Below are 27,857 nucleotides of genomic sequence, written 5' to 3'. Positions count from 1 at the left end.
GCAAAAAGCACCATGTCATTTTCAGAGGACGTCATCTTACCTCTTGATAGGTTAGCTTTGCAATGAAAAATAATGGCCAAAACTATTGTGCATTATGGAAAAGTTTTAAGAATGGCTATTCTTAAAGCAATCTCTTGCAGTTGAATAAAAAATATATATATATATATTTTTTTTTTCTTACTACAGTACATGGCATTTCTCCTAAATTGCACCAGAAGTAACTTTGGAAGCACTTTCAGTTTGTGTGATAGGCAAATAGGAAAGACAAAGTTGGGTAGGTTTTCAGTCTCCTTTCCGTCTCTCTTACCCATTACTTTATCCCCACCTTTTCACATCTCTGAGTCCACATACATTCCATTGATCAGGTAATCCACTTGCGTATAATCTTTCTTTTTGTAACTTTCATAAGCCTGCATGAGAAAAAGAACTATAACAGTTATTAAAAAAAAAGTACCAAATAAAAGCACTGCAAGAAGCAAACTCTTATCCACTAAGTACTGAGTCAGAGGCTCAGCAGCGATGAGAAGATATTCACTGTTCGTGCCCTGAGTCTCTGCAATGCTCAGTGCTGTTGTACCAGGTGAGTTTGCTGGAGCTGTGGTTGTATGCTTAGTTGAGGGAACGTGAGATGTCGACCTTATTCCATGCTCAGTCATAGCTTCTGATGTAGGGCCAATAGTTAAAACCGTGGCACCTTTGGTAGAACCCCGAAAAGAAGACGATTCACTCAAGAATGTCGAGGCTTTACTTGTTTTTGGCAACGTTACAGCTGTTGGCTTCACAGAATGTGGACTCACAGAGGGGGTGAGTGCAGCAGAGGTCTGGGCATCCTGCTGGGTGGAGGTGTTTAATGGTGGGCTTGGTGTCTTCAGCCCAACTTCAACAGAAGTGAGGTTACTGGAGCGGGATGTGCTCTCTAGGTTAAACTGCTGTGTTTCACTCGTACCTGCTTCAGAAGTGGCAGCAAGGGGAGAAGTAGAAGTGGAAGAAGGAGGCAGTACTGAACCAAAGCTACTATTTCCTAAGTTATCAGTGGTGATCGGAAGCTCGGTGACGTTGCTGGAAGTGGAAGCAGTAACATTAACAGGAGAGGGAGAAAAGACAGTGGATGACATGGCTGTAGTCTGGAGACTTCCAGAGGCATTGGAAGCTTTGGTAGTTGTTTCAGAAGTCGCAGTGAGGACAGTTATACTTGTGCCAGTCGATACGACTGTGGTAGTGCTGGCAGTCACTGTTGTGGTGGCACTGTTGCTTGCAGCTGTTGTTGCTCCTGTATTTGCTGAGTCAGCAACAAGCAAACGCCTCAAGCGTATCCTGTAAGCCTGAGTGGTTGAAAAAAACAGGTTTTCTCTGTTGCGCTGTTCAACCTGTGCATTTACTGACCTCTTTTTTTCCTGTTGATAGCTTTGGTGGTGAAACAGGAGAGCTTCCCCGAAGACAACTTCTTTAAAGAGAAAGAAACAATGAGTTCCCTAAAAATAAAACTCTGAAGCCCAAATCTGACCTTACTCACACATGCTTGAGGTGACTTTTCAACTTTCTGCCTTGAAACTGCAATGTTACTAAGGCTGCACTGATTGTACAAGCAGGCTCTGGCACAAAAATCCTGGCAATTCCAGGGAAAAAAAAGAAAAAAACAATGCCAAAATATTTTCCCTTTCTCTTAAAAAAAAACCAAGGTACATCTGTTATGTCTTTATTTTTCAAAGGACAGACTGTGGAATGCAAATGGACTGAATGAATCATGCCTTTAAAATAGAGAGGCCAATAAAAGTTACCCATCATGCACACATAAGTGCCAGAGCTGTTACCAGACAAGTATAACAATTCTTCCTTTTACAATTTCAGTTCAACAAATTCCAGTTTACAGAATCATTATGCAGGTATTTTCACAACCCATCTCCCTTGCCAGTGATGGTCTTAATTTAAGGCAAAAGGATCAGATCTTGGATTTAGCAAGAGTTTGAACTACAGCATTACCTCCCAGCAGATCTCTGATGTCTTGGTCTCCAGCATCCTGGCACACGCTTAGCCAGTCACACCGCAAGAGGATGCAGTGACTCTGGTAGGACACAGACCAGTTGCACTGATGGTTACCTAAAAACAGCAGGAGACAGGTAATGGTTAATAGTCCTGGTAAAACACACATAGAACCCTCATAATCCTTCAGGCCAGAACAGACTTCACCTAAAGTCAGATTCTTCAAAAGCTTGCCTAGATCCCATTTAAATGCTAGCATCCAACTAGATGTCTTAATGAAGAAAAAAAAAGAAAAAGTGAGTTGCAGCTGAGATGACATCTGTCACCCACAGGAGATGGCTCTCATCTCAGTCCTTGAAGTTGCAAAGAAATTTATTCCTTAGCTGCTGAACCACAATACCACTAGCCAGGGGAGGCATCACAGAAATTGCATTTCAGTCAGTCAAATCCCAACAAGTTAAATAAGCTCACAGAAGGAACTCCCCCTCCTGGCATCCCTTCTAACTCATTAGCTTGTTTCTGTCCTTGTCTGCGTACACACAAACAAGCTTTGAGGAAGAAACGAGCATCCTCCAACCAGCACATCTTGAACACTGTGCTCTGCTTGTGGCTCCTCAACATACAAAAGCAGCATCGACATATTGGAGTGAGTCCAGGGAGGCTACTAGATGGTAGGGAGGCTGCTGTACTTGATTTGAGAGCACTGGATTTGTTCATTCTGAAGAAGAGAAGGCAAAGAGGAAATTCTCATTGCTCTCCTTCTCCACGTACTGGAAGGGAATGCCACTCACAAGCCAAATTCTTCTTGAGGGCACACAGGGAGAGGCAGCAGACAGCGAGTGCCAACACAGCAAACTCCATCTCAACACAAAGGGAAAAATGAGCTTCCACCATAAGGGCAGTCAACTGCTGGGCTGGAAGCCTGGGAGCTTATATACCCTCCATTAGTCCTTGAACAGCCTGATCTACACTGGTTCTGCTTTGACATGGCTTTGGACGACAGATATATTCAACAGATTCCTTGGTGACTTAGCTATGCAGCAATTCTATGTTAATATCACCTACCATGCGGTTCATTTCAGGGACTGGGAAATATCGCCTGTTGTAACAAGCAGCCACAGGAGAAGACAACAGAACACTCAGTTTGTGATGAATCATCACCGACTGACCACCCATCAGCAGATTAAAGAGAACTTAAATGTACAGTAGTAGCAGCAGGTCATTTCTGTGTTCTATTGGAAGTGTAAGAAAGGGCAAAGAACAGGCACATGTGGTACATATGGCATTTAAAGCTCTTATCTACCAGGAGAGTTACCTTCACTGAGAATATTAAGGATATCAGAGGCTTGAAGTTTTCATAATAAAACATTTACACTACCACTGTTACCACAAGAATTTGGAGAAAAATTATGAGCTTGAAGAAATCCCTGTACCTACAGCTGAATGTGCCATTTCCCAATCTCACCTTCTGTTCCTCTCTTGATAAACTATCCTAGAAGAGAATCACAGACCATCTACCATTGTAAGTTGAATCATTTCTTGCTTCTTGGGTGAACAAAAAGCCATCACCATACTTTGCATTAGTATGTATCTAAGTCAGTTTAAATCACAGAATCACAGAATCACAGAATTGTAGGGGTTGGAAGGGACCTCCAGAGATCATCGAGTCCAACCCCCCTGCCAAAGCAGGTTCCCTACACCAGGTCACACAGGAAGGCATCCAGGCAGGTCTTGAACATCTCCAGAGAAGGAGACTCCACCACCTCCCTGGGCAGCCTGTTCCAGTGCTCCGTCACCCTCACTGTAAAGAAGTTCTTGCGCATGTTTGTGCGGAACTTCCTATGCTGCAGTTTCCAGCCGTTTCCCCTTGTCCTGTCTCCACTCACCACTGAAAACAGTCCGGCCTCGCCATTCTGCCCCCCACACCTTAGATATTTATAGACCTGGATCAGGTCCCCTCTCAGTCTTCTCTTCTCAAGGCTGAACAGACCCAGTTCACTCAGCCTTTCCTCATAGGAGAGATGCTCCAGGCCCTTCACCATCTTCGTGGCCCTCCGCTGGACTCTTTCCAAGAGATCCTTGTCTTTTTTGTACTGGGGAGCCCAGAACTGGACGCAGTACTCCAGTTGAGGCCTCACCAGGGCAGAGTAGAGGGGGAGGATCACCTCCCTCGACCTGCTGGACACGCTCTTTTTAATGCACCCCAGTAAGCCATTGGCCCTCTTGGCCACAAGGGCACACTGCTGGCTCATGGCCAACCTGTCATCCACCAGGACACCCAGGTCCCTTTCCGCAGAGCTCCCCTCCAGCAGCTCATCCCCCAACCTGTACTGGTGCATGCAATTATTCCTCCCCAGATGCAAGACTCTACACTTGCTTTTGTTAAACCTCATCCGGTTTTTTTCTGCCCAGCTCTCCAGCCTATCCAGGTCTTGCTGAATGGCAACACAGCCTTCAGGCATGTCAGCCAATCCTCCCAACTTCGTATCATCAGCAAACTTGCTGAGGGTGGCCATTATCCCCTCATCAAGGTCATTGATGAAGATGTTGAACAAGACCGGACCCAGCACTGACCCCTGAGGAACACCGTTAGTTACAAGCCTCCAATAAAATCAATAAAATCCAATAAATCAGTTCAAAATAGTTCAGAAAAGGATGGAGGGGTCAGCACTGTTACAGCACTCTGACTTCTGCTACCATCGGAAATGCATCCAGCTGCCCCAGGACAGCAAAGTACTCCTACAGAAGTGGACTGATGGGTGCTCCCCTCAACGAGAACCTGGAGCTGGAGACTGAGGCTCCAGCTGATGTTTCCAATGCAAGACTCTTGCCCCCCAGTCACTCCTCTTTGCTCACTTCCAATTAGGAGGCCTCAGGTAGAAAAAGCAGCAGAAACCGGAGGGACAACAAAAGCTGTACAGAGCCATTTTGAAAGGAAAGCAAGTAGGCAACAAACATCAAGATCTCGCCATACAAAAGTGGTTTATTTCATTTTTAAATCTGCTATCACTGGAAAGAAATCACAGATCCTCAAAGGCAAGCAGAAACCAAATACTGGTTTCTGTATTAAACCAAGCACTGGAGAAGCAGGGAGCGGGAATATTTGCTCTTGCAGACACGTTGTATTTTCCCTCACCCAGAATGATGACCAGGTGGCACTGCTCCCTGAGCCAGGCTGTTCAGACACTGAGATTCCCAGCCCTGGACCAACCACCATAGATACATCCTGGGAAAGTGCTAGAGTGTGGCCTGTGATGCAAAAGGAATAACAGAAGCTTATTTGCTTTCCAACACGGGTTCATCTTGCTCATCAGGAGTCCAGGAATCCCCAGCTGGCAGATCCTTGCCAAGAGCTCAAAAACTCTAGGTGTTAAAAGAAGGCATCCTTATGATGTTCCTATCAATCTCAGACATTAATTTCCCATCTAATCTCTACCACAGCATCACTGACTCTCTGTAGGTGCTACAAGCTTTCACTGGATGGGACTAGATAAGTTAGGGTCCTTAACAAGGACACCTCTGAAATACTTGTTTAGAAGTTGAAGACTACTTTAGAAGTATAAAGACATCACAGAGGTAAACACCACAAAACTCTTCTCTGGTCTTGTTTAATTCTGTGCTTGATAGCAGGATAATTAACGCCTCATTTCTAAGGGGGGGGAAAAAAACCCAAAACCACGAATACCAGTGAACAAAGACTACTCATTCCAAAGCAGCTGTCTACTCTATAGCTCTGTTCACTTGCACACATCTGGCAGCATGGAATTACCCTCCAAGTCAAGTGACCTAACACCATTTGCACGCTACTAGCGCATACTAAGTGCACATGAATGCTGTTTCTTACAAAAGCTAGAAAGGCCATAGGAAATGACTGTTCTGAATTCAATTTAACCAAAGCTGTCAGAAATTATTTAGCACCAAAGTACTGCACAAAGAAGCCATACTTGTAAATGCCTGTAAACAACTGGAGCTATGAAAAAAAAAAAAAAAAAAAGGTTGTTATCAGGGGAGCAGAAGAAACCTTTAAGGAAGGGAAAAATCAGCTGGAATTCCTGCCCAAGGTCAAGAACCTTACCTGAAGCAGCTGGGCCTTTACAAGCCTGCCTGCATTGCTTTTCAGTTGTCAGCCTGTTTATTTGCACTACATGCACACCTCTGGCTTTCAGGACAGAAAATCTGTTTTCGCATATACAGAAGGAGATCAGTAGGAAGAATACAACAGCAGTCCACATCTTCAGGGTTGGCCTTGCAGGCAGCTCTCTTTTCAGGAGCCTGCAGTCCAGGGAAATGCTTTCTTATATCAGCTTCCAATCAGCTGCAGTATCCCTATAAAAGAAAAAGAAAACAACTGATTTATATGAAAAGGTTGCAAAAAAAAAAAGAAAAAAAAGGTTTTACTAAACACAATCCTGACAGCAGGAATGGAAAGGAGAAAAAAAAAAAAGCACAAAAAGCAAGTTGGTATCATTGCACAACACACAAGCAATGAAGCAGACGCAGAAAGAGAAAAGCCTATTCCCAAATTCAGTGTCTTTCTTTGGAAACACAGCACTTTGCTCTACCTTTCTCAGACTCCAATAGAGAACAACTCAACTCAAAAGCTAAAAGTGTAACTAAAGTTATACTTTATTCCTTTATTTTCCTTAACATTCAAGGGTGAAAAATTTTTAAAGATGTGAAATTTATCTTCCACAGTCAACATCTCCACAAAGAGCAGGAAGAGCTTTGCTACCTATTGTTCTGATTTCAGCTGGCAGAGTTTATCTGTCTGTTGTCAAATACTCAGAACGTACAAAGCCAAACTTAACGCCCATAGCAGCACAGATACGGTGCCTTTGGACTCAGTCTGGAATCCTTCATCTGTCCTCAGACTCAGCAGACATGCTTTCACCAGCCTGGGCATACTGGTAATACAGGGATCTACAGATCCTGCATATACGCAGAACCCAGCCCTGTCTTAGTGCCAAGTCAATCACAATCAAGCATCAGGATTGGTTCATTCCTGCTTTGATTTTCCTGCTGATCGTCAAAATTGTTGATTCAAAACAAGCAAGAGCCAGTAATTCATACTGTAAGACACACCAGCTATTGCTGAAGGAGATTCACACCCATTGCAAGGCTCCTCTTCTCCACACAAAGCAACTAATAGGCAATGCCTCTTCTTCGTTACCAATGCACACAAGAGAGTCCCAGCAGATGGGATCTCATCCTTACAGTCACTGAACAGCTCCCATTGACTTCGGAGCAGATCATCAGCTTCTATCTGGACTCACTGGTTGTTTCCATTTCCCCCCTTGCCCCCCCAAGTTTTATATGAACAGCCTGAACCAGACTAAACGTTGACTTCTACCCTAAGTAGCTTTTAAAGGCAACTCTCTTTCTCACCTAAAGCAAGCTTTAGTCCTCATCCCACAGTTATGATAAGACATATCATGTGCTTCAAGAAGTGTCACGATGCAACTTTGCCTGATGTCTCAGAGGTGTACACGACTACTGCATTTGAAGACACAAACAGATCATAGCACAGAGGATGAGCTGCAGGTGTGAATGTTATAAATAAGCACAGCAGAAAGCATCCAACAATCCAACAAGCCCACAGTCTCGATTCCACCACACATGCAAGGTTTACCTTGAGCTCTGAACTCTAGTCCCAGCCACATTTGGGTGTTTAAGAACTTGCATTAGAGCCCTCCACCCACCAACCACGAAAGCCCATGATAATATTTATGAGTAATTCTAGATCGTGACATTTTGATGCCTTAATGAAATTTCCTGCGTTTTCTCTTTACTCCAGTTTCCAAAGTCCTGACCAGGGTAACAGAAGTTTAAACTCAAAACTACCCTCCCTGCAAAAGGGTGAAACATCAACAGCTGTTCCAGACTATGCTGGGCTGCCAATAAGTCAAAGGTAGGAACAAATCTTGACCGTAAGTTGCAGTGCATCAAATTCAGCATCCCTAGTCACTCTGTAAGTTCTATGAGGAAGTGCCACGTGCTTCCCAATGCACCCTTCCTGCTTACCTCATATTTATCCTAGTTATAAAAAGAGTTTTTTTCCAAGTAGGTTTCTCACTCCAGCCAGAAGTTCATGCTGGGTCGTCCCACCTGGCAGTTGGAAGCATTTCAAGCCCCAGCAGGGAACGGCAGCTCACCAGCCCCATCTAGTCCTGCCAGCCCAGTTCTGCTAAGGGGAGAGTTGTGCATTGCACAACAACAGCCCTGTGCAACAATCAGGTGATCACTGCTTATCAGTTAGTCACCTTACACAGAAACAGTTGCAGGTTTTTCCCCGTTTTTTTTTTTTTTTTTTGCTTGTTTGTTTCACAGGTCACCAGCAGAGATTCAGCAAGCAGTACTTGGCTCACAGAAAAAAGATGTTAAAGAGTAAGCTTTATATTTTAAAGAGAGTCCTGCTCATGTTTGCACTAACCTCTCAAGGTAAGGAGGTGTAAGAAGGCTTACAAAAAATTATATTTTATAGCCTAAAAAGAGTCAACAGGAGTGAACAGGTTCTGCAATAATACATGCATTTACTCCTTTGTCCAGGCCAGAGAATGAAGGGGGCTCAAGGGTGACCTTATTGCTCTCCACAGTGACATAAAAAGAGGTGGAGGTTGGCATCTTCTCCCTGATAACAGTGACAGGACGAGATGGAATGGCCTCAAGTTGCACCGAGAAGTTTCAGGTTGGATATCAGGAAACCTTTCTTCTCAGAAAGAGTGGTGACGCAGTGGCACAGACTGCCCAGAGAGGTGGTACAGTCACCATCCCTGGAGGTTTCCAAGAAACCTTTAGATGTGGTACTAAGAGACACAGTGAGGATGGGTTAGTAGTCAGACTTGGTGATCTTTGTGGTCATTTCCAGCCCTAATGATCCTATGATTCTAAACACGGCTGGCGCCCAGCAGACATTGGACCCAATGACCAAAAGGTTCTGGGAGAGCTCTGATCACAGCACTAATAGGGGATTAAGAATAGATAGTATGAATATACTTACATGGCACAAATGCAGGTGCTCAGGAGGTGGTAAATACGGGTGGTGTGGTGGCAAGACTACACACACATTAATCAAGCCTTCACACAATCCCATACATCCATAGCAAGAGGCAAAATTACTTACAGATCACTCTTCCAACTTAACCACCGCCTGTTATAAGTACAAGCAATAGGCTTTATTTCTTCATTCCCCTCATGCTTCTAACCCATCCCATATGGTTCTATTTGTACTCCAACTCCAAGAAACTCCACTGAGCACTCACCCCACACAGCTATGTCCCAGAAGAGCACTTGCTAAAGCTTCCCCTCCCAGTTCTGTTGCTCCCCAGATTACACCATCCTCTGCTTTAGTCAGAAACAACAAAAATCAACACTAGTACTATCAGAAGCAATTTTGAGAAATCAGGGCACAATTCATTCTTTGAGCACTACCTTCTCCATATGTAAAGCATCCCCCAAGGAAATTAAAAGTCAAAACAAACCACAAAAGACAGCGAAGGAATAAAATCTGGGGGAAAAAAAACTACACTCTGAGAAGTGTAAAATTTACTTTTACCATCTGTGGCTACAAATCAACAGGGAACAAGCACACTGGAAAACCAGAATAACTTTGAGTCAACAACTAAATGACTGATGGCTTTGCAATGTACACAGACATCCAGAGGGCACTGCCTGCTGGGTTTCAGAAGTGTTCCTCCATTCTTGCTGATTTCCCTGAACTCAAGCAAAGGAATTATGATGGGGGAGGAGGGAGGGGAAGATAAATAAAATCAAAGTGTTATTTCAAACAACATCCATTTGAATGGGTTGATGTTGAATATGAACCCTTGGCTCCATGCCCTCTCGGTCAGCCTTTTGCTCTTGGTTAAGCAGCTGCAAGGTACGTGCACCGCCTGAACACAGCATGGCAAAAGGAATGAGGTACAATTAGACCAATATGTGGAAGGAGGGAAGGAGTGTGTTAGAAATCACAGCTGCAAAGTGAGCAAACAAAGCAAGTCATTTAGGGCAGTATGTGCTGTTTTGAGCAGTCAGCACATACTGGTCCAAAACTCATACTAACAAGTGCATGTGCGTGGACTAGACATGAAATAAGGTCAGAGAGCTGCAAATAAATCATCTTCCGTTCCCCTGGAGCACGTCTGCCTGTTTCTGACAGAAGGTGCAAAGAAACTTTGAGGTTTAGCACAGTTTTAGGTAGGAAGGTGCACAGCAGGTGGTGTATAGCACAGAAATGCTCCAAAGGAATCCAAGTAAAAGAACATGGCACACAACTGCAGGGACCACGATCTCTTTCTTCACTGCAAGAAAGCCATTCATGCAGTTCATGCTCCCATGGGCCAGGCCAGAGCAGAATGGAACTCAGCAAGGCTCCTCATGCTGCAGGGAAATAATGTGAGGACATGCTACAGGATCCTGGTGTCCTCAGAACAACAACACAGAGAAAACAAGGGTGGAATGCACTCTATAAACAACGAGGCTATTTCTCGCATTAAGCTGAAAAGACAGAAGGCCTGGCTTCAACTTACTATTGTTGCTAAATATTGTGTGTGTTGTCAGCTATCAGAACAAGTGTATATTTTACCTTTTAGAAAACAATTAAACCAGGCTTTGCTAAGGAAAGACATGCATATATTGTCCTGCAAATCAAGGCCAGAACATAGGAGGCAAAGAATCTGTGCTGCAATCTTGAGAAGCATTTGGCTTTCCAAGCTTGTCCCTGAAGTGGCACACACAGGCAGGTCTGGGAACAGAAGGGGCAGCACCCAAGTAAATGAGGCTGACTTCTGAATCACTGTTGCATCAGTGGGTGAGAGGGAGAGATGAGGATAATGGCAGGGAACTACTTATCCCATCAAGAAAGCTTTACTTTGGTCCTGATTTGTATCTGCAACAGTGTCTGCCACATATATCAGGTTGAGGATGTGCAAGAACACCACTTTGTTACTTTGCCAGAGGAAAAAACAAACAAACAAAAAAAACAGCTGGCCCTTTAGATTGTTTTCAGATGATTTTAACTACATTATGTAAAGAACTTGCCCCAGAGCAAGTAAATACAGTTTGAAAGGCAAGTTCAACACCTCCATTAATATGTCCTCCCCAAGATCTCCCACTGAGCACTACCCATGGCTAGCTGAGCGCAGCCAGAGCAACTTGCATCACTCTCTGAACAGCAGCCTTGGAGTCATTAAGTTCCCTTAGTTCCTGAGGAGGGTTAATGACAAATTACACAGCTGTTTCTACAAAATGTCCCCTGCTATAAACAACAAAGGACAAACTGATCAGATGTGGTGAAGCAGGAGTGCTGTGGATCACAGGGCAGAGAATGTACTGCTGATGACTGGGTAGGAGGTCATAAAATCATAGAAGAGTTTGGGTTGGAAGGGACCTTAAAACCAGTTCCAATCCCCTGCTGTAGGTAGGGCTGCCCCCCACCAGATCAGGCTGCCAAAGGCCCCATCCAGCTCAGCTTTGAATGCCTCCAGGGATGGGCACCCACAACCTCTCTGGGCAACCAGGTCTCAGGTCTGAGCTCAATTCCTTCATTTCCAAGACATTTACGCTGTGTGAAGCAGCCTACTTCCTTAACAAAGCCAGGCTATTGCAGTCAAATGTTCATTTGCTGTTCTAATGAAAGCTCTCCCCATCACTTCCAGTATTAACAAAATGTTCCACTGGGAGAATGCCTAAAGTGAGATGTGCAGAGCTCTTGTACTCCCCAGGAGAATCTTCATGAAAGACACAACTAGAAGTCAGCCATGGATATGCCAGCCAGGCTAGTCTGCTGCCTGGCAAGCTGTATCTGATAACCACTGGGAGATGATGTGACCCAGAGCAGCTCACAAACTTTCTAGTAGCTCACCATAAGGACAGAGATGTATAAAACCCACTCATTTTCTACAAGAATTGCCTAGAATGTTTAACAGCATTGAATCATTACATCCACAGAAGTAACTTCCACAAAAATGTTCTTGGGTGAACATCTCCCTGTTCCTTGTCAGGAGTGAGACCTTTCCACAAAGAGAAGTACCATCTGCTGCTACACCAGGACACAAGTTGCATGTGCTCTGAAATAAGATGCTGGTGTGAGTCAGGAAGAATGTCATTTATATTCCTTCTGCTATCACACAGCTTCTTCAGAGCGTAGCACCACACAGCTGGCCATGTATTACAGAGGAGCTGGCACTCATCTGCATCAGCAGGCACTCCTCACTGCAGCAGGCAGAACAGAACAGAACAGAGCGTTCGATGGATACCAGTGTGGTGCCCTCTGTGGTGCTGCCTCTGCTGGGGTTTCTCCCTGCCTATGTCCACAAGGAAGGAAAAACCAATCCTACAAAGCCAGAGCCCACAAAGACTCCACCACATTTGATTCTTAAGGACAGCCTCCGGTGAGGCTTCTTGAGCTGTTACAAGCTCTGAAGTCTGCTGTGGAAACGGTGATCTACAGAAGAAGTTTGCAGCTGCTGCAGCAAGCATGTGTCCAGCTGCCCCCTATGACTACCTGCAAGAAAATCCATTCTGCTGCTTGTAAATGGCCAAACAGTTAATGCAACCAGACCTTACGAAATACTCTGGTGTAATTGGAACAAACACTTCAAAGGCTCTTCAAAGGGTGGTGGGAGCTCCAAGTTTGGCAGAGAAGCTCTGTGATCACATGGAGACTTGGCTGACACACACACATTCCCCATGTAAAAAGCACTTTAGGCTCCATGCTGACCAACGTATGACACATGAAACAGGGCCAAGGCTACGCTCTGCAAAGCTCTCTGGTAACAGCAACAGGGAGCAGAAGCAGGAGCTTGGAACTAGATGACACCCAGAGGTCCCCTCGAGCTCCCCGCAGTCCAGCAAAAAGAATGGGAATCTATTTCCATGTAACAGATGGACTAATTGCAGGACCTGAATGGCAGACTTCATTCCCCAGATGACGTGTTATACCCTTCAGGCTCCAGCTTATCAGCAACTCACTCAGTCTTCCTTTCCCAACAGAGAACCCAGAGAGCAAAGAGGTTTTAGTGGTTAGAGCCCATGTCTGGCAGCTGACAAAACTAGAGCTCAGGTTCTTTCTCTACCTCCAGCTTCCTGTGAGAGTGATGCAGTGCTACTGACTCAGTCTGTGGCAGATAGAGCAGCAGTGGTTTTTGCGGTTGGCTTTGTTTCAGTTGGTTTTGTTTTGAATGCCTATCAGCTTTATCCACCTCCTATGTCACAGAGCATCTCGGCTCCCACCTACCCTCACCATTTCCATCACTGAGCATAAGGCAGTTTGCACAGTTCTTACTTAACTAATGAGGACAGTGCAATGCACTGAGGCTTCATGCCTATCACACATCAAGCCTTGCCTCCAACAAAAACAAATGTCAAAGTCTAAAACACAAGAAGCCCTCCCAGCACCACCCACTGTCCTTCCTCACCCATGTTCACCCCCATGTTCTGTACTTAACATGGTGAGAACTACTACTCAACCGGGCTTCTCCTGTGAAAAATGACTGGACAGCTGTTTCATTTGTGAAAATGCAGCTTGCTTCAGAATATGTGAAACAATTCCATTTTGCATATGAAGAGAGATGAACTGCCAAAGAGTAACTGTATAAAGCTGGGAACAGACAATAAATCTGTCAACACAAATTCTTCCAAGCAATGAAAATGTGCAGTACAGCAGAAATGCAACCTTGCCTGTTCTGACCCATACCCAAAGAAGATACCAAATGTTCAGGTTCACTGTTGTCTCACAGGAACAGGAGCATTTGACGACACATGCTTCTAATTAAACAGCTTTCAGCAGTTACCCCCAGAGAAACCACCCCAGTAGGCTCCCACTTAAACAGAAAAGCTCTGTCCAAAAACAAGGTTCTGCAGGTTAAGCCTGTGCATGACTTTGAGCAGGGCTATGCAAAGACATGACGGTACCCTACACTACAAAAGCATAAGGCAACACCATGGAGAGCTGAGGAACAGAGAAGAAAGTTCTCCTTTCCCATGCAGTCATTGCATTAGGATCTTTTTGCTCAGCCCTAAAAGATGGGACTAAGGAGAGTGATGCTGGATCTCTCTTTTCTCTAAGGATGGAGGATCTTTGTGCAAATCCCTGAAATGCAGAAAATTGAATCAAAAGCGATCTGCCTCCACTGTAGGTCATCATCAAAAGCAAATCAACCAAAAAAACTCCTATAATCTAGGAGTCTTTTTTATTCTTCCCTGTTTAATCTTGTTAAAAAACAAAGGTTGCTTTATAGAGAAGAACTGCCAGATGAGATGCAGCAAGAAGACATTCCAGCTTATCACAGGCCAATAAACTCCCAAGATATTTTCACCATATGTACGTTTGCACAAATCAAAAGATTATGCCCAAAATCTCCAAGCCAGGGAGACATTTACAGCAATTACAAATGAAGGTTGCTGGCCACACACCTCCATGCTTTGTGATTTTGATAACTTGAAGGACGTGGAAATCACCATGCATGGTGGGGGGGGAAGATTAGCAAAGTCTATTTTTCTAAACAAAAGGAGAATCAAACACAGTAGCAGCTCTCCTAGCCCTTGCTAGCATTTCTATGGTAGGTCCCTCACAGAGAATAAGATTTCTGTAAGCCATATACCAGGCTAAACTTAAACCATTAGAACATACAAGAAAACATCCTTCCCTCTCCTTACTCTCAGTGATTTCTGTGGCTGCCAAGGCAGCACAGCTAACCAGCAGAGGTTAACAACTACTGCAAATATCACTTTGACTTTGTACCAAAGGCATAGAGGTGAAAAGTTGCATTATTCCTATAACTTGTCTTTCACGTTCCATACAGGGTTCAAATACAGAATTTTTTTTACAGCACCCTCAGATGCTTCTATGCTTACCACAGTCTCAATTTTTACCCAGCAGTACAGCAACAGAAAATAAAGGTTTCATTTCTGAAACTTTATCTGCGTTATCTTCCCATCTATATTATTTGATCAAATAAGACACCACCTTCATTTCCAAGTTTTGCCAACATCCCTTTCAGGGTGCATGGGAACTGCTGAATCACGGCCTGAACCTCTGATTGATCACCTGAGGCGAGCACCGAGTCAGCCTCGGGAGCACAGGTGAAGGTAATTCACCTGTGCTGCTGGAAGGGGTGAGCCTGGCTGCACCTCTCCTAGACCCATTTAAGAGCTGACTACCAGCAAGGAAGGATCTCTTCTGGAGATCCCTCTTCTGGAGTTTTGCAGTGACTTCAGGACATGGGTAAGCTTTCTATCTATTCTCTTTTTGTTATTATAATTTGCTTAGCTAAAGTCTCTGATTTATTTCATAATTATAACATCTTTATATTCATTGATTATACACAGGGGTACTCATCCTTTCATGTGTTTGTTTTTCCAAAACTGAAATCTCTGAGTTATAGATCCTCTCTCAACTTATAACACCTGGACTGGAAGCTGCAGTAGGCGCTTAGTCCCACTCTTCCAGATGTTGTGAACTGTGAAAAGCAGCTGACAGACTGAACCCCTTAAAAAGTCTTAGCCATTGATTTTTACGCCAAAGGTATTCTGTAACAAGGGGAACACTGGACTAGAAATACCAAAAGAATAACAAGAACAGCCCTGACTCAGGTCAGCATGCACTAATTATCTGAGCCAAGAGACTGTCAGACATAGGCTGCCTAAGCATGGACAACAGAAACAGAAATAAGGACAAACCTGTGAAAGTCACACTACATGTAGAATCGTCTGATTTGGAAGGGACCTTTAAAGGTCATCTAGCCAGTCTCCCCTGCAATAAACAGAGATACATACTGCTAGATCAAGTAGGATCTCCTGTCACTCTTGTCAATATGCTGAACAGTGTTCAGAAGAACTCGGCTCCAGCCTAATCAAATATGAACCTGTCTAATTCTGTCTGTAATGGCCCAAAGCCATTATAAGCCAAGAATCAACAAGTAGAACAGGCTGCAACTGAATGAAATCAAACATATAGCAAGTGGCATGCCAAGAATTAAATAATTTGCATTTGAATTAACGTGTACCTCCTGCCTTCTAAATGCCGCCTTTGCTCCAAAATCAGTTTGCTGTTGGAGTATCTGCAAACCTGGAATAAGAGGCTATAAATATTGATGAGTGAGGATATAGGCAGTCAACATTGAGGAACAATGCTTCTCCTTCTCAAAGCAAGTGTAAGAGCCTCAGAACTACATATCAGACAAATTCAGCTCATGGGCTGGGAAGTCTCACCAAATGGTTCTCATGACCTCCGCTCACAAATCCACCCCTGCCCTCTTGGCAGCTCTTGCTCCCATTACAGATTGTTCAGCCATGCACAACACAGCAGTGAGTTGCATCAGAGAGCTGCACCAGCTGAGGAACAGATACACAAGGTGAGCTGGCACCAATTCATGTTTCCTTGATTCAGTAAAATGCAGCTAATGGTAAAACTTCTGTAATTCCGAAGTTTGTATTTTTACAAACAAAACTCAGCCCTGAGGCCAGCACGTAGACCTAGGTCAATCTACTCACTGCAGACAGGTAGACTGAATGCTGAAGCACTTCTTTAAAAGATGCACTTTGACCTTTCACAGAAATCTGCCTTTAGATTTACACAGCAGGACCCAACCTACGAAGGATGAAGTCCTACTAAACCTCTCATGGTACCAGAAGAAGGTGCATTTTATTTGAATGTAGAATAGACAGGACACGCTTCACTTTACTGTTCACACTTAGGTTCTAACATCTTTACTCATTCAGCACCTTCATCTTGTTATTAGAGTGGCAATATACGTAAGGAAATACATAAACACAGTAAACAACTTTGTGCATGAATTGTATTTACAAATTCTCTTTTACATCCAGTCATGGAAATCCAGCATCAGCCCTGTGTTCATTGGATATGTTCAGTGGTAGCAACTGTAAACGTGAATGCTTGAGTGTACTGTGGGATATACCTAATGGATCACAACTGTGGAGCAGGTACTTTAAAGCTGGAAGGAACCTTTGATAACAGTACATTTCTGCAAATCAATGGATTTATTCCAAGACATGTAATAAACTAAAAGCTCATTTAACAGAATGGTTTGCAGTTCCCAGTCAACCCCCAGGGGACCATTTGCCCACTCTGCTTTGCATTACATCTGCTTCCAGTTTCAGAGGGGTCAAAGACCAAGTGTAGAACATACAAAGCAGAAGGAACAACATGCTAATAGCACCAAGACCTATAGCAGCAAGGCAGAGAAAGAACAGCCCCCATCCCATTAGCACTTTCTATTTCCATTTTATTCCAAAACTCTCATTCAGAATATCCCTTATGAAGATGGGTAATCAATACAGGAAATACACTTCTGTTACAGCTGAATGTTCACTGAATAGACTCCATTGCTTCCTGCTCAGGAGCAGCTGTAAGCATGCATGCTTTGGGTGCAACATGGTATATATTTAACAAGTATTGTACACAAGGGTCTTCTACCACCACTGACAGTACTTACCATTTTTAAGGGCAGTTTTTCAAAGCAGCAGCCACAGAAACACAAATCCAACTTCCGGATATAACGAGATTTCTGAGTTCAATAAACTCCCTTCACAACAGACAGAAGAACGAGTGGGAATCTACAAATACACCCGATCCAGTCAAAAGCTGCTCTCTAAAATAGAAATTAACTCAGTGCAACCCTACTTCCATCTGGCAGCGAAGCCATCTGTGTTACAGATCCATGCAGGCTATGTGCTTCTTTAAAATTCAAGCAGCAAGTGACCCTAAAGAAAGTTATCGGGTGTTTCCATGCCAGCTACCTGCCTTCAGCACCAGTTCTTCAAACATACAAAGTTAAACAAATAACTTCATGCATGAGAGAGTAAGTCTAGCAGAACCAATGGAACTTGTGACCTACACAAAATGAAGTCACACAACTGCTGGCAGGCTGATGATATTGCACTTCCATATCAATGTTCCTTTAACCAAATCTCAACAAAAAAGTCAACATTTTCTCCTTCATCAGAGATGAAGCTGCTTGCATTTCAACACAGTGGGCACCACCAGTCCACATAGATCCTTGCTGGCCGACAAAGTTGCCCAAGGGTATGGATCAACATGGCACCATCCTAACAACTCAGCATAAACCATTCTAGACAGGTTCTCTTACTGGGTTCACTGTCCAAAATAAGCTCACCTGAGACACATATACACCAGACGTTGACAAAAGCATGATTTCAACCACAGCACATGCCTGCTCCAACAGTCTGGAATCTCAGAGATGGTCACCACAGCCAGAATACAGAGGTCTTGCCATATCTATGCAGCAAATACAAATTGTAGGCGACTCTCTGCAGAGATAAAAATCAACACCCAAAATAATTACATCTGGCTTCAAGGCTTCAGGAAGAGTTAGCACAGCTTTTGTAACAGGAAATTGTCTTTGATATCCGAGAAATCTCCGAAGCTATTCATTACATGGGAACTAAAAAAATTTAAGATGTTCCAAAGGAGAAAGGACAGGAAGGCACACTGCTCCATTATTAAGCTTCTTCAGGTCAAAGAGTGACAGAAACTCAGATAAAGATTCAGAGAAGTTACTGAACAATCCTAGAGACAACATCATTTTTTCCAGATCAGCTGAGACTCTGTTCAGAAACAAAAGGACATGATAACCTAAGACAAAACTGAGGAAAGAAAAGTCCTGAATCAGCACCATTGAGAAAAGCATAAAAATGTTTACAGCAACACTTTCTGTTTATTAAGTTAGCAATTAGGCCAAAAATCAGAAGACAGTCAGTAGATAACTAGGGAAAAAATAGGGATGCTCTTTGCTCTAATGTGGGGAATTTTAACTTATCATTGGACATTTCTCAACCATTAGAAAGCCTCATCCTCTACTTGCTAAGTAAGTCCACCTCCTGTTTGTCATTGGGTGAGAAATTAGAGAGATTTTCCGTGGCATTTTCCAACAGGCTCTCCATTTTGAGTAGATATAGGAACCTAAGTCCAGATACCCCCCCCCCCCCTAGAGAGGGAATGTGTAACTAAGCCAGCAAAAAGAGAAGCAGATAACATAAAAGGTTTCCACACACACAGCACATACATGTACAGAAAGGTCATCTTTGTAATACAGGTCAGCCTACAGCCAACACTGCATCAGTTCAGAAGAGCAGAGCCAGGATGGATTGGTCATCCCTTATCTCATGAGGTGGAGCAGGAGGCACGGGAAGACTGAACAGTCTGCCAATAGCTGCAAGAGGAACTGGCCAGAGTTCCCCATCTAATGGACTTGTTTCACTGTAGAAACCATACTGAGGGTAGAAATCACACAATCATTTGTAACCAGGACTTGCTGTCAAGAGTTCTCAGGCCTTTAAAAGAAGCAAAAGCCAGTAAAAGCCAGCATACAAATGACTACAGCTGAAAGCATGGGAAAAAAAAAAAGTGTAAAATATGATTGTATGCAACCACTCCCCTGAGACTGTCAAAGCATTTTCCCAAAGAGATGGTAGAGCACAGAGGTTTATCCTGAGCACAGAGGTTTATCCTGCTATTTAATACAGAGAAGCCAAACAAAGAAAGATAGAGAAGACGACTGGGCTAAGGAACATGCTTAATCCTATTAAATTTAATGAGATTTCAGCCTGGTCTTCACATACAAGTTGTATTCAGAGTTTAAGTAAGTGGATTTAAAGCCAGATTTATTTAAAGCAGTGCAAAATCCTCCCCATGCCCAAGAAATATAAATCTAACACAAATATACACACAGAATTCAATGAGAACATTCATCTCTTTCACCGAATTTTCTTCTCTAACTTTTATTATTATTATTTCAAGCAAATTTTAAACCCTTCCATCTTCTCTGTCTGAAGTGTACGCTGAAGATCTTCTGCCCAAGCACTTCTCCATGCTGAGCATCATCTCCCTGGCACTTCAGGAAGGCAATCCCAATGCCTTCCTTCTGCAGTTCATCCTCTCCACTGGTACAAGGATGCATCTCCCACATACCAAGCCAGGCAAATGTTCCCTGTCATGCTTTGTACCACACAGCAGTCTGTCTAAAGGACTCAGCAAGGCCTGTCACGCTGATGAGTCACTCCAATGCACATCCACCTAACAGGCATAGGAAGAGGGTTGTCCTTAGAAGAAGCAGTGATGGTTGTGAAGAGGGTTCGGAGAAGAAGAAATATGGCATTTGTACACTGATAACCTCCCCTGTCAAGGTGACCCAACAGTCCCACCCGGTGACATTCAGCAGCAGCTGTGGCAGTGCAACAGCACCTCCACTTCTCAGCACCAAAAGTCAAAATCAGATCACAGAGGCAAAGCCCACAGCAGCAGAGAAAAGGAAAGCCATCAAAGGTAGTAAAAAGGCTGCCAGGACTTCTGGCATCTGCACTGCCTGAATTCAAAATGGACCTGAGGAGGCCTCATTGCAGGCCTACCCAAGGTAATGCCAAACCCAAGGCACGCACCCCTGCAGCATGGACTCCACTGGAAGGAGACAGCACTTGGCCAAGGACACTTTATTGCAGGCACTACCCTATGCCACCTGCGAGGCAGCTTTCTTGGAGTACCAGCAGCCAAGAGCTGGAGGAACTGTGAGTGACATTTGCACAGCACACAGCTAGCTTCTGCCAGTTTCATTTCCACAGCATCCTTACAACTACAGCTGTCAAACTCACAAGCTTCACTAATTCCTCCAAATCTCGTTCACAAAACGAAAATGGTAAATTCAGTCCAAAGCAACATGACAGATAGGAGGAAAAAAAAGCATGAAGTGCTTGTAAATTCCGTGCAGTTCAGAATAGACTCAAGGAATATCGCACAGTTAACCTTGGAAGACTTCTTGCCTTTCCAGCCAACAAACTCAACAGCCCTTTGGGAGCCATCCTCAACATCCTGAACACGCAGGGTATCAGTAGCAGGGTGGCTGTCATGAATCAGAATGAACTGAGACTTCTCCAAGCTAAGAACACACAGTTTGGCTTCCAGCACAGCACAAACCTAAAATTCCATCCAGCAAGCACTGTGCAGAGCGGGGGTTCTCTCACCTGCCAAAGAAATAAACTTTGTGCCAGGTATATGTGTTAATGGGATGAACATCCCCTTCAAAAAGTCACCTGGCATTGATGGAAGCCTTTCAAAGGGCGGGCAGTCAGCTGGCATGGGCTGCCATGGTTCTGCACAGCAGCTGTAGCAACTTGCTGCAGTTGAGGATCTGCACAGAAGCGCTGAAGGAGGAAGCAGTGGGTTCTTCAGCTTTCCCATTGCATAATTGCTCTTAATGTTAGGAGTTTGTACCAAACCTCAAGTAACAGCTCAAGGGGAAGGACGAACTAAAACAGCGCATTGGCTGAACACGGCCATGACAGCAGATTTCCAACCCAGTAACGGGTCAGAGCAGAAGGGCTGCAGCACACCTGTAAAGGGAACACCAAATACTTTAACACCAAGCACAGCACTGCTCCAAGCCCACAACGTGCACATCAACCAGGATGAAGCAGCCTCTGCCACACACTTGCTTCTCTGGTGTATGAACACACAGCTTCAGGTTCATTCCTCCTACTTCCATGCTCATTTCTTACTTTAAACACACTGGCGTGAACTCTAGTTGGGCTTGCTTTATAGTGCTTTCTATTTATGAAACTGGTTCAAGTGTGAATGACAGTACACAGGACATGTGTTTGCTTAATGCTACACACCAGAGCTCAGGAAGATGTCAGCAGGACTGTGTAGTAAAAAAAAAGCTTCCTATGGGCCATCCAGGGACCAAGGGTGGCAAAAACCTACCCCCAAACCAATCCATTCTTCAGAGTTTCATCAGGCAAACTTTTGGACATTCCCTGCACACACCACCTAAACCAAATATTTCCATTCTCTAACATCCCTGCAACATTTTCCTTTAAAAACTTTGTCACCCACTGCTGAAGAAGGCAGCTATTACATTTAAAAGGGCACTTGCCTTATAATCCAGGCTGCCCAGCAAGAGATTTTAAAATACATTATCAGGCCTTCAGCATGGACAGTTTTCATCACTGAAGCTTGAAATTTCAGTTGCAAATTTACTTTTATCACCTTTGAAAAGTCTGTGCCAGGAGACTTCATTTGGAAGGCTGAGGCTGCGGGTTGCACAGAGGTTCCAATTAGAATTTCATTAGCAGATAACCAGATGCAAAGTCTGCTTTCTGGCAGATGATTTCACAAATCCAGCAGGGAATTTACAACTAGAACAAAAAAACAAAGATGCCTGCACCTACAAGTTAAGGGACACGTAGTCCAAACTTTTTCCCCATGAAAATACAAAAAGGATCTGTGCCTGTAAATGTGTATGATGCATTTCAACAGTAACCAAGCAGGATATGCACACAGCAAGTGCACTGATCTACTTTAGACATGAAAGCTAATAAAAATGGAAAGATCCCTTGTAAACCACCCATTACTATGTAATGGACTGCACTAACATACCTATAGCTGATGATTATGGTGAATGAATGGGATTAACAGGGAAGTGCACACTCTCTTGAGAGAGACACCACATCAACACAGACCTCATAGACTCACTGTCAACCAGCCACAAGCCTCTGAGATCTAAAGGGCGCATGGTGCTTGCTATCAGGGAGTTCATCCAGCTCAACAAGGCTGCAGGTTAGCTCAGGCAGGGAGGGTCGATGCTTCCATGGTGTGCCTTCGATAAGCAGCCAAGTAACTCAGCTAGTTGGGAAAGAGTGCTGCTGCATGACCAGGGGGGGTGAGTCAGCCAATGCACAGGCATCTACCCACCCTGTGCAAAAGGACACTGAGACAGGATTTGTCTTCCTACAAGACAAAGTTTGGGAGACTGAAGAGAGGTGCTGGGGGATGCCCTGACCCCAGCCCCCAGGATGCTGCACTGGGAACTCAGAGCCTCCTTCCTGCACCACAGCAATGCCCAGGGGACAGCTAAGCCTGCTGAGAACCTTCCTGTAAGGTATGAAGAGATAAGAGACTCCATTACGACGCCAAAGTGGAACGCGCTTACAAAGGTGATCTCAGTTCCACACAGCCTGCATTATTTATTCAGACAGGAGGTGCCTGGGCACATCTCTTCAACCTCTTGCAAGCATCACTGCCACCTCTAGTCGGGGATGGTCTACGGGACAACCAGAGGAACCGCTGGGTAGGCTTAGGAGTCACACGGGACAAAGAGAGGTTACCAAGAAAGCACCGCCGCTCCCGAGCTCCCCCAGCACACAGTTAGGTCTGAGCGCGATGTCCCGGCGCCCCGACCCGCGGCAGCTGCCCTCTACCCGAGCACTGAGGCCGGTGTCGGTCGTTCCCAGCCATCCACACACGCGGGGCCGCATCTCCCCCGACCACCCCAGTAGCTCCCCGCTCCCCACGCACGTCGCGTCACCTCCAGCCCCGCAGGACGAGCACCCGACACCGGCCCTCCCCAGCGGTCCCACCGCCGCCCGCGGTTCGCTCCGTCAGGCCTAGGAGCCCGGCATCGGACCGGAAGAGACACTCACCCCGGCGAAGACGGCCGCATAGCCGGCGCTAGCACTGCCCCGGGGGAAGGACCGCGACCCCGAGCCGCTGCGCCCCGCCACATGCCTCGGCCGCGCCCCGCCCCACTACCGCATCTGCCCCCGCCCCTCTTCCCTTCCCATTGGCCCGTCGGCATTCGGCCCCGCCTCCTCCGCCATGGCCACGCCCCCTTCCTCTAGCCACGCCCCATCCTGCAGCGGTGGGGAGGAGCCTCCGCTGCGCAGGCTGAGCGGCTCACGCCGGAAACAACGAGCGGCGAGAGCCACGCGTCTGCGGAAGTGACGTATGCGGAGCGTGGCGGGCGGCAGCGGGCTGTCTGCGCCCGGGCTGTGTGCTGGGGTCGGTATAGGCGGTGTCGTGTGAGCAGTGCTGCATAGTTGCAGCCGGCACCGTGACATGGCACGAGCACAGCTTCCTCTAAGCTGTAGGTGCTCGATTTAGAGCTGTCTCCCTCCTGCGTTCAGCGACTTCGGGTTGTTTCCAGATTGTCTTCAAAAAGCGGTGCAGGGGTCAGCTATGTGTACAGAGGCACAGTCGGTATTGCATTGTGCTTTGTTCTGTGCTTGTGCCGTTGATGAGGTGAAGAAGGAGCCCCTGATGCCTCAAATCAATGAAGATTTCAGCTGCTAATTGCCATAAATGACAGTGATGCTGAAACCATTCACGCATTCTGATGTAATTTTAGAACGCAAATTTTCTTTTATAAGTGAGCAATGAGGAGGAGGAGTTGATACCATGATCCATCAGATAATTAAAAACAGATTAAATGCAGAGCTCCACGTTTAGGACTCAATTTAAAACATGTCTGCCTGCATCTATTGTATAGACGGATCATTCCATCTTCCGTGTAAGATACTGACATATACTGAAATATTCCTTCCCCTCTTTCCCAGGGAAGGAGGAAGGAAGGAAGAAACTCAGTTATTCAGGAGAATTAAAAGAGACAGCTGAAACTGGGGGGAAGGACTGTGTGCTGTAGAGCACATTATCTGACAGGACCAAACACAGTGATGGAGGAAAAGCAGGGCAGCACATAGCCTCTAGGGTTGGTGTAGTGGGGAACAAGAGCATTTCTCATAGAAACAGTCTCAGAAAAAAAACAACAACAACAACCACAAAAAAAAAACGTATGAAGAAGGCCAGAAGTGGAATAGGAAAATACAGGTACTGAAGAAAAGCTGTGATCATGCAAACAGACAGAATGTCGTGCCATGATGAGCATGCCCTGCTCATGCACAGGGCACGTCTGCTGCTGCTCAGGCTGTTCTTTTGAGTATCACAGAGGACATCATTTTGAAAGGTGTTTAAAGATCTTTGCAACTTTATGTGCCCCCTGTGAAAGGTTGGGGTGCTGAGACATGCTGGCGATAGCAAATTTTCACAGCATATAAATGAGGGCTAAGCCACTCCTGATTTTCCTGTTGGTTAGTATTTATTATAGATTGTCAGGAGAGCAGAGATTATGGGATGCACTGAAATGCTGTCAGAGGGGATTGGACTGGAGGTGCAGGAAGGAAGGCTTCAGGATCATAGTTTAAACAGACATGGCTCCAATATAGTCAAGTAATGTCCCAGATGTTAACCCATTCAGGGTTTTGCACTGACTGAGAGGGAACAAAGAGCAATTCTGTGTTTAAGAAATAAAAATTTTTTTTTTTTTTTTTTTTTTTTTTTCTTTCAGAACAGATGGTGATTAGGATCAGGAATATTTGCTTTTCTGAATTACTCAAATAAACGCCACGTGAGGCAATGCAAAAAATAGTCATGCATTTCTTATTACATCGAAGAAGAGGTGGAATTACATCCCTTCAAACATGTGGAAGGCTAAACCTGCCTGCTCTACTGCTCTACTAGTAGCTCTACTACTTTTAGTGCAGTGCCAAGGCAGACCTGTGGAGGAGAGCTGTCTCTTAGGGGCATGGAGACCACCAGACACTCTGTGTATTATGTAAAAGCTCCTGTACCAGAGTTTAACCTGCTGTGGGCCATATTGTCTTCTGGTGTAACTCCAGTCAAATTATCCAGAAACTTATTTAGCCTGCTATCATTTTTTATTTTTTCCCTATAACCATGTTTGCACAGAGGACATGCCTCTGCCAACTCTCAAGCAGCAATTAGGGAAAAGACTGGTTAGAACTGTTGACAATATGTTTGCAGAGTCCTAAATACCACTGAATATGATCTATAAATATTTACGCTTGGAGGAAGAGATTTGCTCTTTGCATAGTTTTCATGTTGGCATCTGCTAGGCTGAGTAAATGACTAATGAAAATCACATTATGAGGAGAGGAAAAAAAGCCCATAGTGATGCTTTGGAGTTCCTTCCTAGTCTTGCAACTTGCACTGCCTTGATTTCAGTCCCACCAAATTGTGAGTCTTACCAGATCTTGCAGTTGGGTCTTTTCAGAACCTTCTGGTTTTCTCAATCAAGAGGAATGAGAATTTTGACTGTCATTTCAAAATGGATTTGGTGTTTGCATGGAAATGTGAAAATATGTAACAAGTGTCCCTACAAGTGGAAATGCAGATAAGCAAATTGCAGTTTCAGCGAGCTAACCCCCTCCTATCTGAGCATAGGGGTTTCCATCCACTGCAAGCAGTTACCTAGAAGTCAAATTCTGTAATTAAAATTCCATAATTAAAATTCAAAATACTCTTCATAAACTTATTTTAAAGCCAAGATTCTCATGTAGTACCATGTTTGTAGCAATGTTAACCTAATTAAGGAAGTGGTCACAGTGACAGAGCATCCAAATGATTGCATTTTGAGCTATTATGAAGAATTAAATCTGTGCAAACAGCTAAAAAAGATTGGCTCTGTGCATTCACTTAACTATGGATATAACATTACTCACAACCCATCAGGATGCTCCAGTTATGTTCAAACTCCGTTGTCCCACTGGCATCATGTTACTGCAGCTTCATCATGAAAAATGGATCTCATGCTCCGCCAGCAGTGCTGCCTTTCTGAAGCCATGGCAATCCCTGAAGCACAAGTGAAAGCCTGCATTAACTCCTCACAGCTCAGAAGCAGCACAGAAGATAGTTCTAGCAGTGCATTATCAGAGACACATATTGAACCTGACACATGACACTATTTACTGTAACATCCAGTACCCAACCAGCATTCTCGGCGCTGACTAGCATTGCTTTCACATGCAGTTCCTTGCAAGGCCCATTGCCTTTGACAGAGATAAAGAGAAATGTGGGCCAAGGGTGGAGAAAGCCTGGGCTCAAAACAGTCAGGGATTGCAGGAGGTAGGGCAGAAATGGGGTACCCACCAACTTAAAACGAGGCCCAGAGAGCCCACAATGCCTGGTGTTTTGTTTTTCCAGCACAGCCTTTGGACATAAGAAAGAAGTTTCTAACCATAGTCCTATGACATCACCCTGCTACCACAACCTGGAAAATCTCTTAGCTGAGTACAAATGAATGGCTCACCTGTGGCATGTCAGTCCAAAGCAGACAGGTTTTGCCTTTATTGATGGCAGTGGAAGAGGAGAAGGGACATGTTTTCAATGTGTAAACTGATCAATTCTCCATAAAGGAAAGCAAAACATGACCGATCAATACAACCTGCCTTGTCCACGCTAGGATTTTAAGCACACCTTTCCTTCTGGGATTGCTGTGGCCATACATGGAAGTAGAATGTTTGGGAAAGAAGCAGAACAGAAATGCCATGACAGGAGTATAGCTAAGTTTTCATGAGAACTGCTGTTGACCTGGTTTCTGCACTGCTGTGTTTAGCTCATCCATGAGGACTTCCGAGTCATGCCAGAATGCTATGCACTAGCTATGCACTTTGTTGAAGGAATGTGCAAATGATGCAAAGGGTGTTTTGGGGAAGAAGAGGCAATCCCTTCAGAAAGCAAGGCTGGAAGAGAAATATAAGAAAAAATCCAAACCGTAAGAAAAGTGGTTGCTGAGAAGGATGGCAGAGAACAGGGAGAATCCAGCCAGAAGGAGAAACAAAGTAATGAGAGAAGTCACCAAATCCCATCCTTGCCTATAGCCCTCTTGAGGGGAGTTATGACTTGGAGGGATTGAAGTGCTTAAAAGTAATAACCTGGAATTTAAGCCTAGATTCTTTTTGCTGAAAGGTGGGTTTGTCCTGCTAGAAGAGGAGAGCCGTGAGAAGGAATCAAGCTCCCTCTCCAATCAAATAGCAGGCTTTGCACGTCACCTGATTTGGAGTGTAATGTATTCAAGTGAAAATGTGTTTCTTGCTTCGAACCTCCTCCTCACACCACAGAACAGGATCTTAATTCTATGCTAAGAGCACCTGAGGATTTTGTGCTGTTGAAACTGGGGCTGACTGAATGCTCTGTAAACAGTACTGCAGAGGTTTTGCTTTTTCCAGTCTAACTGTGTGCAGACAATGCATTTGCTGATGAATTTTGAATTGTT

The 27,857-nt window shown here is 44.7% G+C and overlaps 1 protein-coding gene across 1 annotated transcript in view; it reads right to left on the bottom strand.

The window, feature by feature from the left end:
- LRP5 (LDL receptor related protein 5) overlaps positions 1-6,212 on the bottom strand; it is a gene marked incomplete at both ends in the record, with an annotated part of 167,511 nt that extends 161,299 nt beyond the window's left edge. The window contains 2 exons of the mRNA XM_079537674.1: positions 1,981-2,097; positions 6,056-6,212. Coding sequence (XP_079393800.1) covers positions 1,981-2,097; positions 6,056-6,212 — 274 coding nt within the window. The remainder of the gene's footprint in view (positions 1-1,980; positions 2,098-6,055) is intronic.
- Positions 6,213-27,857: the final 21,645 nt, after the last annotated feature.

The sequence above is a fragment of the Tetrao urogallus genome (genome assembly GCF_951394365.1).
Source record: "Tetrao urogallus genome assembly, chromosome: 6".
Taxonomy (NCBI): Eukaryota; Metazoa; Chordata; class Aves; order Galliformes; family Phasianidae; genus Tetrao; species Tetrao urogallus.
The sequence above is the reverse complement of the archived record's forward strand: the minus strand, read 5'-3'. Positions and strand labels throughout refer to the sequence as shown.